We start from the raw sequence: 14,901 nt of genomic DNA on the forward strand, positions 1-14,901 counted from the left end.
ATGTAAATGCAGAGTGGTTGGATGGCAGGAGTGTGTAGCTAACCTCTGAAATGGTTCTTGGGTTCTCCTGTGAGAGGAGACTTAGACGTTGTGATGCCCAACACTCACCAAAAAATCATCCTGATGTTTGCTGGAGCAGGAGAGGCTGAAAGGCCTGAAACATGGCCTTCGGGCGCTAAAGAGATTTGTTCGTCAAACACCAACCAGCTCCACCAACAGTACATGAAGGTGCTTTGTAAACAGTGCAGTGATTGTTAAGGGTGTTGGCACACATCATGCTGTTAATATGTAACAAAGGTGGCTCAGATGCTGAGTAACTGTCAAGGTTTCTGAACCACTGGACCACCTGCTCTTCGTACTGAGAAATTGATTTTCACCCAGCAAAAGGCCTTCTCTGTTTTGGTTTTGTGAAAGTTGTAGCTTTGTGACTTGAGGACATGGGCAGTGGGGACAGATGTCAAAGCAGATGGTGGTCATACCTCATTAATTTTTTAAGAAGGCAGAGTTCACCTCCTTGGTGTAAACTGCAACATAAATGCTGTTGTCATTGCTCGAGTTCCCAGCTCACTCTGGCTTGTTGGAGTTGACTAATTAGTGAATAGTCAGAAAGCAGTTCTCTTGCTTCTGTGTTTTTCCTTGTGTTTCAGGCAAAAGAGATTTAGGTGTATTTGCTTATTTTATATGGCTCGTGGTCTGTCTGTATTGTGTTGCCACCTTTGACGAGGATCAAGCGGATAAAGGAATTACTCTTCTTGCCCAGGGTCCTGGGGCCCCAGTGCCTGGGCTTCTGAGCTTATTGTTCAGAGCAGGCCAGACAGACATTTAAAAATACATTAGCTCTACCTAAAAATACACCTCACTAAATTTGAAAATTTAGCATTTGTAAAGGTTAATCATCCGATAAAATAAGAGCATTTCCTCTGAGTGAAAAGTTTGAGTTTGTATTAGGGGTGCGGCATAGTTCAACCTGGCCAGTCTCCCTGCCAAAATGCAATCAGCTGAGATAAGGAGGAGGCTGTGGAGGCATGGTGGGAGGGCAATGTTACTTCCTCTCTTTCCCCAGGCTTTTTTTTTTTTTGACACTAATGTATAATAAATCTGCCTGTACCGTCTGGGACTTTATTGTTATGTCATTTGACAGCCAACTAGGAATTATTGATAGTTTTTGCTAACTTTTAGAAAAACTTCTCTTTAAACATTTGAAGAGCATAAGAACCATGAAACCCATTGGTTCATTCATCATGAAGCATGTATTGCTTACCTGTGGGATCTGGGAACAGGAAGCCAAGTAAAGCATGACCCTGGCCCTGGGCCTGCGGGGAGGAAGGGGGAGAATAGGGTGAAACCAGTGACAAGCACTAGATGAGACATGGCATGACCCAGAGTGAAGGTTGTTTCCTTTCTTAAACTTCAATGGCCAAGGCCACTTTTTAGGAATCCAAGTGGGACTATGTCTCCGTTTCATATGTGTCTTGATTAATGCTTCTCGTCTTTAAATTCAGTTTTTTAACACACAGCTTTCATGGGGAGCAGATTGGGGAAGAGAGTAGGGAGAGTGGGGTGGGGAGCATGGTTGCTCTTTTAAACAGGGTGGCCAAAGAAGATGACACTGCAAAAGTGCCTTGGAGCAAAGCCTTGAAGGGAGCAGAGGAGCAGCCATGAGAGGCTCTGTGCTGAGGGGGCGGCTGTGGGGACCTGAGGTGGGGTGTGTCTGGAGGGCGTGAGGCTGAGGGGGCCAGGCATGAAGCCAGAGAAGGGTCAGGACAGAGGTGGGGGACCGACTCACAGACTATCCTCAGGACCTCAGCTCCTCCTGGAGCTCCATCCCAGTGACCAGCCTCCAGCCAGCGGATGTCCCATGAAGCCATTAGAGCATGTTAGGATGCCATGTTTTTGTCCCTATTTCTACTTTGACTCTCCCTGGCAGTGAAAAGCAAGAGATTTTGTTTATAGGACAGTGTCTCTTCCTTGGCGTACATAGTAGGTATATGTGCGTGTTTGCCGCTGCCTCCTGCCCCATGCTGACTCTGAGGAGATACGTGGCTAGAATTGCCCTCTTCAGTATTCTGCTGATCTCTGGTGCAGACCAAGGAGGACAGAGATAATGCCCTTGATCTGTGTATTCTTCATGTCTAATCCCTTTTAATTACACTGGTAACATAAGTTTATCTCTTATAGTTACTTTTATCATTAACAGCACAAAAACTCTCCAGAAGACCAAGTGCAAGCTCTTTAGGCATATAAAGTGGATTAATGAGGGTGGCTCAGCGTTAAGGTATGCCAGGGCTGAGTCTAAATTTTATTCCGGTACAGGGATCACTTTCTATGTGGCCTCTCTGGCTCTGGAGCTAATTTGGATGCTGAGTAGCCCCACAGGTATTTATATGTAGTGTTTGGTATTTTTACTGGGTCCTATTCTTCTCTCTTGGATCACCTAAAATGGTTAAGAATTTTCTAGTGGGATTAAGGTTGTGATCTCTGGGGAGGGGTGGGCCATCTGCTCTTGGTTATTTTTGTGTTAGCCACTTCCCCTTAAATGTATGTTCACAACTGAGCCGCAGCCTTATCAGCTGGGCTTGAGGGAAGACTGGCGTAGGTGCTGCTCCTGAACTCGGTGTCTGAGCCATGGCTTCCCATAGACACTCAGGTAAAAGCTTCATATTCTTTATCTTCTAGCAAGCACAGTTTTATTAGGCACTGAATCCATCATTGGTCTAAAAGATACTTTTCGATGAAATTATTTTAGTCTTGTCTAAATAGTAAATAAGTCTAACTCATCTCTTTTCTGTCCTTGCCTTCTTCAACTGCTGTTTTCAAGACAAAAGATTATTCTTACTCAAGTAAAATCATCAGTTTGAGTAGTTTATTTTTTAATATATAAATATACTACTATATCGTACAGTTTCCAGGACATCTTATGAAGTTGGAGGACACTGTGAGGAAAGAGGTTTTCTTTGTTATTAGGTTTCTTTTGTTGTTATTTATAAGATACAAATCTTCATCTTGACAGTGCTATAAATCGAATTTAAAGTATTTGGAAAAGATCAATCAGATACAGAGCTGGAAGGAGGAAGAGTTATAACTAAGAAAGTCCATACTGATTTAACCATACCTTCTCCTTTTCTGAGCTGTGTTTTGAGTCTTCCCGAAGAAACAGCTATGATACTTTTTTGATATGACACAGATTATTAACTGTTCTCATCAGAAAAGGGGTCAAAGCTTCAGAACCTCTGGAGCATCATTATCATTACAGTGAGAGTTTTCCTGACTTTGAGAAAGCCCTTTGGCCATGGACAAGACTCCCGAGATAGAGCCAAAGGCCTGAAGGATGGCCAGTTTCCCCAGAAAGCCCAGTTTTCTGGAGTTAGCCTGCTGCCTCTCTCTCCTGCAAAACCAGGAACGTCACTGTGATTCTGTTGCCTTCTGCCTAAGTAACAGTTCCCTTTCTTAGCAACCAGGCACTTTGTGCCATCTCCCAGCTTTCAGATTAAGGAGCAAAGTAATTATCAGTGGCAGTCTTTTGGAAAAAACATTTTTGAAAACTTGTAATTGACTGTCAATATTTAAACAATGGAAATACTTTTAAACTTCTCTTTTGGTATTTTAAAACAAATACACTATAATGGAATGGCTTCCCTGGTGGCTCAGACAGTAAAGCATCTGCCTGCAATGTGGGAGACCCGGGTTCGATTCCTGGCTCGGGAAGATCCCCTGGAGAAGGAAATGGCAACCCACTCCAGCACTCTTGCCTGGAAAATCCCTTGGATGGAGTAGCCTGATAGGCTACAGTCCATGAGGTCACAAAGAGTCAGATACGACTTCACTTTCACTTTCACTTTGGTATTTTAAAACAAATACCCTATAATGGAATGCACTGCTTTAGGGAATCAGTATGCAATGTCTTCCTTGTTCCCAAGTGTTCAAGAGCAGTCTGTTTTTCTCCCCACCCCCAGGAGCCACTTTACAAACATGGCACCACACGCCTGAGATTGTGGTAACTGGCCAGCATGCACTGTCTTTGGGTGTAGACAAACTAGTCAGCTGTAGCAATTGTTCCAGTGGACCTTGAACGTGTGTTAACTGGTAGAGTAACTCCCTGTTTTATTTACTAATTAGATGACAGAATAGGGAAATATATTTCAAAGGTGACACGTTTATAACACAACCAACCTTGGGTTTTTAAATGGCACCAAATCCTGACATTACTTTTATGTTAATCTGAAGGCTCTAACTCTGACTAGACAAACTACTGGCACCGTCTAGATGATTTTTTAAATCAGGAACTATTTTAATAGTTTATTTTAATCAGAACTCATCTTCTGTTGCATTAGGTTCATAGGTCCGTGAAAGCAGTTGAGAAAGAAGTGCTCACAGAAAGAAGCCCCATAGTGCCCTGAAAAGGACTTTGTGTGGACAGAGTAGAGGCTCTGATGACTGGATGGATCATAATCCATTTTTAGGGACCATCGACATACTGAGAGGACCTTTCAAGGACAAGAACTGATGCTTTTGTATTGAATACTTACCGTTTGCAAAGTTCTGCAGATTTCATTCCTTACCCTTTGGCCTTTAAAGTTGCGGATGGGGCAGATGGGAGGGCAGTGAAATCATGTAGCTCCCTTTCCAGGCCGGAATATAAAGGGAACAGTGGGCAAGGTGGGGAAGACCCAGTGAACTGGCTTCCGGAAATCACAGGAAAGTGGTAGTCAGAAACCTTGTTCAAGGGTGAAACTGAACGTTTTGTAGTTTGAATGACTACCAAACAACCGCCTGCTACTTTGCCACAACTAGAGAAACGGAAAACACACATTCTGTTGGCTGCCAGGTCAGCGAGCCTTTCTTTCCGGTGTGAAAGGCAGAATGTGCTGCACGTATTGTGTGCTACGTTCAGAAAAGCTCTGTGTCAGAACAGAGCAGTTCTGGGAGAGGATCTGTCTAGGGAAAGTTGGGGGGCACGGAATGTTTCATTGGACCATCTCTACACAGCCCCCTCCTGATCCCAAGTGTCATCCAAACTGGGTTACCTGTGACCAATGAGCCAAAAGAGGAATTGCAGGCATTTTGGAAGCCTCCTGAACGTGGTCTGTTTGTAGGGCAAAAATGACTTTCTAATTTTCTGTGAAATTCTCTGAAAGCCCACTTTACAGTGGTGACTCAGGAGCCCGCCCTGCGTGGGGTGGGACCTCCAGGTGTGCAGCTGTGGCTCCTGCATAAGCCTCCCTTTCATCAGCTGAGGCTTCGCTCTGTTGAATGTTCTCAGGAAAGCAGTATACCCTTTCTTTAGAAGCCAGCATTTATACATGGAGTGACTAATGTCCTGTCCTGGAAATAGCAATTAATAGACCAGAAATAACCTATGTTTTTTTCCCATTTGAGTTGCTGTTCATTGTTTATACTGTATATTATGCCACTCGTGGAAAGTACATAGTTAGAAAAATGCTACCTAGTCATAATATTCACTTTTTCCTTAGATATTCTTATTGTGAGCCACTTGGGCAGGAGAGGGATAATGAAGATAAGCAAGAAATCCCTGAGAGAATATGTATAAAACAGAAACAAGATTATTAAATACAAATTGTATCTTCTCTAATGAGAGGTTTATAGTAAACAAATGTTGTGTAATGTTGTATTTCTTGTATGTGTACATGATTAAATTGAAAGGCCAAACTTTTTATTGAGATATTGAGTTTTATATAGGGCCCTCTTAGCATGTTGGATATAGTTCAGGAATTTTCTGAAAGAGGAAGCTTGTTTATTAAGTGAAAAATGATGTGTCTTTTGAAGCAGGCATAGCGAGAAAGTCAGGCTACCATCTTGGAATAAATACTAAAATTTGATCACCCAGTCACATTTCCAGCTGCATTCCAAGTGGCTAAGTCTATAAAGGACTGTCACCTAGACATCAGCACCTTAGAGTCCCATGAGCAGTCCCTTTATTTTTTAAAACAGAAATATCTGTTATTAAATGTTTTTAATAAAAGAGGTTTTAAAAGCTGAACAGTGATAACTCACCTCCACCTGTCAATCCATAGGCACAAACTGGGGGACTCATGTCGCCCGGGCCCTGGATCGGGTTTCCAGGGCTGCTAGTGTACTTGCAATTGTTCCTGTGATAGAGGAACCTCACTAGCACACAGGGGTGAAGGCCGCACTGTGAAGTGAGATTAGTCAGAGATCTCCCCTGGGGCACACGTGTTCTGGACAGGGACAGGCAACCTTGAAGGAAAGGATCATTCTAATGTTATGTATCCAGTGTTTCAGCTTTTGATTGCTGACCTGCCCTTTCCTGATAACAGCAACAGGCCAAGGCAGAGAGATCTGAAAATTTTGGAAGGTTGAAAGGTTTTGTATTTCACAAACGTAGAAATTGCTAAGGAGGTAGAAAATTGTTCCCTAAGAGCTAAATGCCTAAGTGGATGTCATTCACTAAGATTAAAGAGGAGATAAAAATGCCATCTTCACCATTTTTTCCCTCTAGTCTCTTATTTCTAGCAAAGGGGAAAAGAAAGTGTAGAGATTTTCTCTCATGAAGTCAGATCTTCACGGTGGATCATTTTGGTGGAGCCCACAGATCAGAGTGTTTGCTGTCTTTTAGGAACTTCTGTCTGTCTCAGCATTGTCATTTATAAGCCACTTTCTTAAGAGTTGTTAATCTATTTGATGACAAGTAGTAACAATATTTTGCTCTTGTGCACATTATCCATATTTTATGCAGAGTTCTGTTGTGGTAACTATTTCTGCAGCAGGAATGTATTACCCCAGCTTCTACCTAAGTATTCTGCATGAAGGTTTGAAATAGTTTTTGACCAAATAATCATAAAGTTAGAAAAACACGAGGTAATCTCATTCAGGTTGCCCAAGTTCCACTTATTTGGATTTATTGCAGAAAAGTACTAAAGTTCGTGAATTTGACATCGACATTGTTAACATGCTTTAAGTATTTTCAGCCTGTTTACTTATTAGGCAATAAAGCTTGCATTCCTAGAAGTGCCTATTTTATCTTGACAAATAAGTGTTTCCACATACATGAAAAAGGCTCAAGTCAGCTGCGGAAATTGTTCTAAAAGGGTATGCCCTTTGAAATCTGTCACTCCATCTGGATACAAACTCTCTGAGTTTAAGTATACTGTGACAGGACATATGAAATAACCCTGGACTTTTCATCCTACAAGAAGAAAAAGTAATGCATACAGCGGGGATTCAAAAACACCAAGTGGTCGGACTTTCGAAAATTAGTGGTACCATTAACCAGGGGTTGATTCACTGAATTTTCCTTCTGCTTGGTTTATAACCGTGTACTGTAGGTGTGAACAGTTTCACTGGCAGAGTCTGTTTTCAACATATTCTTGTTCTGCCGTGTTCATTGCTTAGCCATGGATTATGGATTAGTTCATTGGGTGCCTAGAAACTCTGAACAAGTCATGTTCCAGAACTATGAAAATTAACCAGTGAAGAACTTGGCATTGATAAAGTAGTTATTTGAAAGTATGTGGTTTTAAGCTGGGAAGGGCTTGGCAGGTAAGATCTTAATGGTAGTGTGGACCACAGTGGTTTTCCTTCTCTCGAAAACCTCTACATAGAATTTACTGTGTTTTCTGGTAGTCTTTTTTGGTATGACATGAATATCTGTATTTTTACCATAAAGCTAGGACTCAGAAATACCATGAGATAGACCCAGCCTTTAGGTGGGTCTGTGTATGGTACTCTGGGATAGAAATATTAGAATCCATTTCTATTTTGGATGATATCAAAAGAGAGTGATATATATTAAAATGAGTTGGGTACAAACTTCTATAGACTTTGATAAGAGAGAAGGAGGGATCTTCAAATATGGTCCAAGAAGATAGTCTATGAAGGACTAAATCCGCCATGGTTACTAGCCACACAGGAAGCCAGTGCCGTGTAATCTTACAAATTCTGATTACCTGCCAAATGGCATTTAGGAGCCACTGATAATTTAATTTCCTGGCACTTACTGTTACTGGAGATTTATTTGGTTTCTCCATGAAGCTCTTAACAAGAAAGTAAATCTTTGTTGAGTGTACAATTTCAATATGGAAAAGCTAATAAGACAAGGATTTTATGTGGCATGTGAAAGGCCAACAAGAATGAATTAAGGAGAGTGATTGTCAACATTCTATCCTTGTGACAGGCACTCTGTCCCATGTACACAGGGGCTGAAGACAGTTTAAAAGCTCCCTTACGTACACAGTGTGTAGTTCAAGGAGATAGACCTGGTTTCATCGGGGCTCTGCTTTTCCTTTCTAACCCAGTTATGTAGGGGGGCACCCCAGTTTTCTTTCGGGGGGAAAGTACCAGTAAGAACTTTTCTCGGGTCTCAAATCTCTGAACTGTGACACAACTGTCCCAAGCCCCTGTCTTCATAGAAGAATGTCACTCCTCGTCTTCAGTCACCAGGTGTCTGGAGAGGAGGGTCTGTCTGTGGGAGCTGGAACTGCTGGGGTCGGGGTGGGCGGGGAGGCGAGCACCCACCCTTGTCTGGAGGCTGCTGGTTCTGAGTGAGAGTTCACCGCCTTCCCTGGCGCTGCTCAGACACAGGGTGTGGTTTCCTTAGCTCACTCTGCTGTTTGGTTGCCTGCGGCAACAGGATCCAAACAACGTGGACATGTGTTTGCATTAAAAAAAAAAACCTGGGAATGGGACCCAAAGTGGGAGTCCGGGGCTGTTCAGTTAGCGGAAGAGCTACGGTGAGTACCAGGCAAGTGCTCCTTCCTCTTCCCTCCTTTCTCTCTAAATTAGGCCTGGGATGTTCGCTCACACAGTAACCATGTTTGTCGGTAGCTGGAGAAAATAGTGTCTGTTTTTGTGTTTCCTGGGCAAATTAAATAATCATTGTCTAATGTAAATTTCTTTTTCAGGGAGAGAGGAAGAAATTAGCATATGCTTACAAAAGTTGGGAGCTAATAGAAACTCATATTTGTTACCTTTTAAGTAGCAGGATTCAGAGTGCTTTTTATGGGCTGTGACTTTGGGGTGGGGAGGGGGCAAGGGGAGTTGTTCATAGGAACAAAGTGGAAGGGGTTCTTGGAATAATCAACTTAAAATCTTTTAAGTCTTTTTTGCCCAGATTATACTTTACAGTTGCAATTTTTTTTTAAAAAAAAGCAAATGTCCTAAATCATACAGTTTATTAACCATATTGATCTTCAGATGCTCTAACGAAGGGGAATTTGATTTTGGCTCATCTCAAAACCAAATGTCACTGTGACAAATAGTTTTCAATTGCAAGACTGGCTGGTACCTATGGAGAGTGCCATTTTAATAAGTTCTCTTTTGCCTGAATGTTGGGCTTGAAAAGTTAGTAAAGTATCTTGTAATAATTCTTTAGGATTTTTGTAGGGATTAAAAAGTGCTCTGGCATGTTTAAAATAAATGCAGACATTTAAACTAAATGACTAAGTATTGCTTCCATGCCTAGCGTGGTCCAGAGTCAGCAGTAAGTTTTTCTTTAGATGAACTGAACTTTGCAGCTAGGAGGAGAGCAGGGCCTCCAGATGATACTCTCTGTGCTGAGAAAGTTGGGGAGGGTGACGGGGCTCCTGGTTGGGTCTCTAGTGAGGGTCTGGGCACCTTCCTGTGAAGGGGGAGCCCACGAGCTGCCACCTGCAGACTCGACCCAGAGCAGTGTGTCCTTTGGTATAGACCAGCCTCCCCTCTCCAGCCTGCCCCATCCCAGCCCTGCCCTTGCTCGTCAACTGCGCCCCCCCTTCAGAGTGCCAGGGACTCATGGCAGGATGCTTTTGTCGCGGGTGTCTTGGTGAGGTGTCTGTTGCCTGGGTCCCAGGGTGGCCTCCCTGGAGCCCCTCAGGCACACTCCAGCCTAACCCTTGGCTCTTTGTCCCTCCTGTTCACCCCCCACAGGTCCTTCCAGCTATAAAGTAGGCACCATGGCTGAGAAGTTCAACTGCCACTACTGCAGAGACAACCTGCAGGGAAAGAAGTACGTGCAGAAGGACGGCCACCACTGCTGCCTCAAGTGCTTCGACAAGTTCTGCGCCAACACATGTGTGGAGTGCCGCAAGCCCATCGGCGCCGACTCCAAGGTAGTGGCGGCTGTGGGGGGCAGGCAGGTGGGGCCGGGGGGATGTGGATGGGGCCCTGGCCCTCCTGCTTGGGCTCTGGGCAGGGGGGCGGGGGCACTGTGTGGTCTTGAGGGAGGTCTTGCTCACCATGCCCGGCTACTGCTCGGTTCCCAGGAGGTGCACTATAAGAACCGCTACTGGCACGACACCTGCTTCCGCTGCTCCAAGTGCCTCCAGCCTTTGGCCAGTGAGACCTTCGTGGCCAAGGACAACAAGATCCTGTGCAACAAGTGCACCACTCGGGAGGACAACCCCAAGTGCAAGGGCTGCCTCAAGCCCATCGTAGCAGGTACCAGCCACACTCAGCCCCGGGGCAGCCAGGGAGGAGGCCCTGAGGGCAGACGTGGCAAGGGGTTGCTTGCGGGGATGGGGCTGGAGCTGCGGGGAGCCAATGCTGGAGTTCAGCGTATATATGCACGCATATATATACCTGAATATATGTGTACACATATATGCTTGCACACACGCACACACCTGGCAGCTAAAAGAACACTGGAGAGAACTGTCTGTGGCAAGAGAAGGAAGTGAAAAGTATGTAGCGCTTTCTCACTTGGGATAGTAAGTGATCGAAGCATGCTTCTTCCTTAGGGTGTAATTCCGGGTCACATTGCATCTCTGTATCCACAAAGGCCATGGGGGTGGGGGAGTGGGGATTCAGGCATCTGACCCTAAATCACTACGGCCGGGGTTCCCTTCCTGACAGAGTCTGGGTGGGCATGACCACATGGAGGATGTGGTGGAGAACTCCCCGCGGGTAGGTGAATGGAAGCATGGGGCCACGCACTGCAGGGCCTGCATTCCGTCCACTCTGGAGGGCCCAGGCAGCACCCCGAGTGGATGCAGCCCCCTGCAGGGCACTGCCAGTGGGGCTACCCCTTCGCTTCCCCCCCCCCCCGCAGGAGATCAGAACGTGGAATACAAGGGCACTGTCTGGCACAAAGACTGCTTCACCTGCAGCAACTGCAAGCAAGTCATTGGGACAGGAAGCTTCTTCCCTAAAGGGGAGGACTTCTACTGCGTGACTTGCCATGAGACCAAGTTTGCCAAGCACTGCGTGAAGTGCAACAAGGTGCGTGTCAAGGGAGTTCTAGCAGTGTTTGACAGTTTGCAGAGCACTTGCACACACACTCTCCCCTTCCATCCTCACGACAGCCCTGTGACGTAGGAATTATCATTCTGTGGTAGTAGAAAGCAGCGCCCAGGCCAACGCAGGCTGTCCAGGGGCACTCTGGCTCTGGAGGCCGGCCTCCTGCACCCAGTTGCTATGTAGTAACCTTGCACAGGGGCTCATCTTCTCTGAGCCTCAGTGTCTTCAACTGTAACTGGCGGATAATAATAGCACCTGCCTCCCATGGCCGTTGTGGTGATTTAATGAGATACTATAGACCAGAGCGCCCAGCACAGTGCCTGGCACGTAGTAGGCATTCAACAAAATGGTTGTTGAATCTGAATCCGGTGCTACACTCCCTGGTCTAGGCCATCACATCTGGAGGAATCACTTACCAGGATCAGCCCTGGCATGCCGATTGCTTTGTGTGTGTTACCTGCTCTAAGAAGCTGGCTGGGCAGCGTTTCACTGCTGTGGAGGACCAGTATTACTGCGTGGATTGCTACAAGAACTTTGTGGCCAAGAAGTGTGCTGGATGCAAGAACCCAATCACTGGTAGGCTAAAGAGTCCTTGCTAAGTCTGCCAGGCTAGGTTTTGCGCATGGTAACCATCTCTCATTTTCCTACGTCGTCGGTTTCATCCACAAAGGCCCCAAAGAATGCCCTTCTCCCCCTGCCATTGTGGTCCCAAAGGCCCCCAAATAGTTTGGATTCTCCCCCAGGCCAGGTTAGCCTTTGCAACACAGAACACTTACAACTACTGCCGACTAACTTACGCCGCTGCCGGAGATCACGAGCCTGAGACCCACGGCCACGGGCAGGCACTGCACGGGATGGGGGAGTGCTGGGGAGAGGGGTGGGGGAGAGGAGGCCTATGAAGGGGTGGGCTTGGGGGGGGAGGGGGAGGGGGGAGGCCGGAGAGTGAGAAGCTGGGATGAGAACACCCCGTAGCCGAAGGCTAGCTCAGAGGTGCGAGTGGGCAGTTCTTTTGCGATCAGGAGCCGAGCTAATCACTTCATTCCTCATCTCGCGGCCGCGGTCCACGTGCCCTGGGCCCTCTCCCCCCTGCCTCCAATTTTCCCATCTCCCGGGGAGCCTTGAAATGTACATTTGAGAAGACTTTTGCCATCCTCAGGGAAAAGGACTGTGTCAAGAGTGAGCCACCCAGTCTCTAAAGCTAGGAAGCCCCCAGTGTGCCACGGGAAACGCTTGCCTCTCACCCTGTTTCCCAGCGCCAACCTCCGGGGCAGGCATCCGGGTGGAGAGAGGACTTGTCCCTCGTGGGTGGTGGTTCTTTATAGAAAAAATCGAAGCTTAGCAGCTCCTCGAGGCCCGGTAAGTGCACACCCCACAAACAGCCCAAGTTTGCCTCCTGGTGGCCACTTTGATGCCATGGCCCTGACCTAAATCAAAGAAACTGGTTGTGCTGGGAGGTCGGTGCGCGTCAGTCACAGGGCGATGGCGGTGGCTGGGGATGTGGGTTCCGGAGAGCAGGGGGGCCCTCGGCGGAGCTCTGGCATCTTCTCAGGTCCCGGCGGCGTGGGGGACTGCGCGGTGGAGCGGGGGGCCGGGCGCCGGGCGGATGCAGCCTGTGTGCTTGTCGGCTCCATGAATGGGCAAGGCGGCAGCCTGGCTGCCACCTGTGTCCACTCAGCTGTCGCTCTTGTGTGCTTCTGTTTCCTCCACAGGGTTTGGTAAAGGCTCCAGTGTGGTGGCCTATGAAGGACAATCCTGGCACGACTACTGCTTCCACTGCAAAAAATGCTCCGTGAATCTGGCCAACAAGCGCTTTGTTTTCCATCAGGAGCAAGTGTATTGCCCCGACTGTGCCAAAAAGCTGTAAAGTGACAGGGGCTCCTGTCCTGTAAAATGGAATTTGAGTCTTGTTCCTTGTGTCCTTGCCCTCTGCCCGGCACCACCCATAGGGCAAGAGCGGCCTTTCACCTCTTCAGAGTTGCTCCTTCTGTCTTTTCTCCCATTTTACAGTTATTACTTGAGTTAAGGGCACACAGTGATCATATTAGGATTTAGCAAAAAGCAAGCCTGCAGCAAAGTTTATTTCTCCATAGCTGCAATTAGGAAACAAATACTTAGGTAGGTTGATTCTTCTGCATGTTTATCATAGAGCAGAAAAGCGCTGACCATGTAGCTGCTTAGTGATGTAAGCAAGAAGCCTAAGAGATAAAGCCCCACTGAGATACCTCTTGTGGCTCAGCTGGGACCCACGTTGTCATCGCACGACACAAGAGTTGCAGCGGCTGCTCCAACTCAGCTGCTCACCCTGTTCTGTGAGCAGAAAGAACTTACTGAAATGCATGGTTTAAATAACTTCCTCATCAAAACCTTCCTTCTGTTTTTTGTGCTTTCAAATAACTAATCCGAATTTCCAAAAAATTAACATTTGAATTTAGCTGTAATTCTCAACTGACCTTTTTCCCTGTACTAACGTTTGATTTCCCTGTGTGGCGTGTTTTCTGAGCGTTCCTACTTTCAAGCATGGAACGTGCAGGTGATTTGGAAAGTGTAGGCAGATCTGAGAAAACGAGCCTGTTTCAGAAGAACGTCATCACAGCGAATACTTTTGGAAGCTTAACAAAACTAACCCAGCTGTCCTTTTATCTTTTTTAATTAATAATTCCTTTGTTTTAATTAATAGCAACATAGTTTATGGGTTTGGAGACTTGCATGAGAATATTTTAGCCCCCTTATATGTTCCTACAGTTTTGAATTCATCCTACAGAAGTAACCATAAAACTTAAGAGGGGTAGGTGAGCAGGCGCCGGAACTGTCATTGACACGGATATGACATTTCCCAGCAGTGACGAGTGGAATCCCTTGTAACATAGTACTTGTCTGCTCTGTGTCGGTGTGTTAAACAGGCCTGCCAATTCCCTTCTCTTGTGATTCTGAGGACTGTTCCTCCAGAGCTTAACTGGCTCTAGAGGGGCATGGAGGCCACTGTGCCCACAGGCAGAACCAGAGTTCCACGTAGTGCTTACCTGAGTCGCAGGATCCCCTATTTACTGTATTCTAGCTACAATGTTATATTACATAGTATAATGAGACGATATCAAGAGTACACATGTAATGACAATGCATACTAACATTCTCGTAGGAGTCGTTAGAGAAGCCGATGCCTCATTTCTACATTTTGTCATTAGCAATGATCATCTAACGGTTCCGTGTATCCTTACAGAAATAAAGCAGCATATAAATAACTTGCCTCCTGACTTCTAATTCTGCTCGGTGGAATTGTTCTAAGGTGATACCACAGATCCAGAAACCTGAATGATTTTTCCTTCTTTCAGGGACATACTCAGTTCAGTTCAATTACATGAATTATAAACAAGATAAAAGAAACCCCATAATAGCACTTGGATCCAGTTAAGAACAATAACAATGAAAAACCCCACTCTGACCCCAAATAACATTTCCCAGATGGTGATCACCCTTAAAAAGAGCACATTGCTTTCCGTTGGCCAGGGGGTCGGCCAGAAGGGGAACTGCGGCTGAAGTGTGTCGGGAAGTCATCCCGTCTGTGTTCTGACTGCCTTTCCCTGTGCCATGTGGAGCCCTGCTGTGCCTCAGTGGCCACTCCTCCACTGCCAGGCCTTCAGAAGGTGATCTGAGCAAGGACACTGGTCATTTGGGAGGCTGCTCATTGGGGCCCCTCTGTCTCAGGGGTGGGGG

The 14,901-nt window shown here is 46.2% G+C and overlaps 1 protein-coding gene across 3 annotated transcripts; it reads left to right on the forward strand.

Moving 5' to 3' along the window:
- The first annotated feature begins 2,584 nt into the window (after positions 1-2,584).
- Positions 2,585-14,365, forward strand: FHL1 (four and a half LIM domains 1). 3 transcript variants are annotated; one of them, XM_068962000.1, is made up of 7 exons: positions 2,585-2,647; positions 9,883-10,064; positions 10,218-10,392; positions 11,003-11,172; positions 11,580-11,766; positions 12,347-12,546; positions 12,900-14,365. In XM_068962000.1, exons 1-7 carry the CDS (start codon positions 2,626-2,628, stop codon positions 12,981-12,983), a joined length of 1,020 nt encoding a protein of 339 aa, XP_068818101.1. In that variant the 5' UTR covers positions 2,585-2,625; the 3' UTR covers positions 12,984-14,365. The 3 variants fall into 3 exon arrangements, with proteins under 3 accessions (XP_068818101.1, XP_068818102.1, XP_068818103.1); XM_068962001.1 differs by lacking the exon at positions 12,347-12,546 and having other exon boundaries at positions 12,900-14,361; XM_068962002.1 differs by lacking the exons at positions 11,580-11,766; positions 12,347-12,546 and having other exon boundaries at positions 12,900-14,364.
- The last annotated feature ends 536 nt before the right edge of the window (positions 14,366-14,901 follow it).

Source organism: Capricornis sumatraensis, chromosome X, assembly GCF_032405125.1.
Source record: "Capricornis sumatraensis isolate serow.1 chromosome X, serow.2, whole genome shotgun sequence".
NCBI lineage: Eukaryota > Metazoa > Chordata > Mammalia > Artiodactyla > Bovidae > Capricornis > Capricornis sumatraensis.

Bases quoted from the DNA above. Each gene is read 5' to 3' on its own strand.
- FHL1 (XM_068962000.1), top strand. From the start codon at position 2,626: ATGGCTTCCCATAGACACTCAG. The intron at 10,393-11,002 runs GTACCAGCCACA...CCCCCCCCGCAG, and splicing joins CCTCAAGCCCATCGTAGCAG to GAGATCAGAACGTGGAATAC. The intron at 11,173-11,579 runs GTGCGTGTCAAG...TCCCTGGTCTAG, and splicing joins ACTGCGTGAAGTGCAACAAG to GCCATCACATCTGGAGGAAT.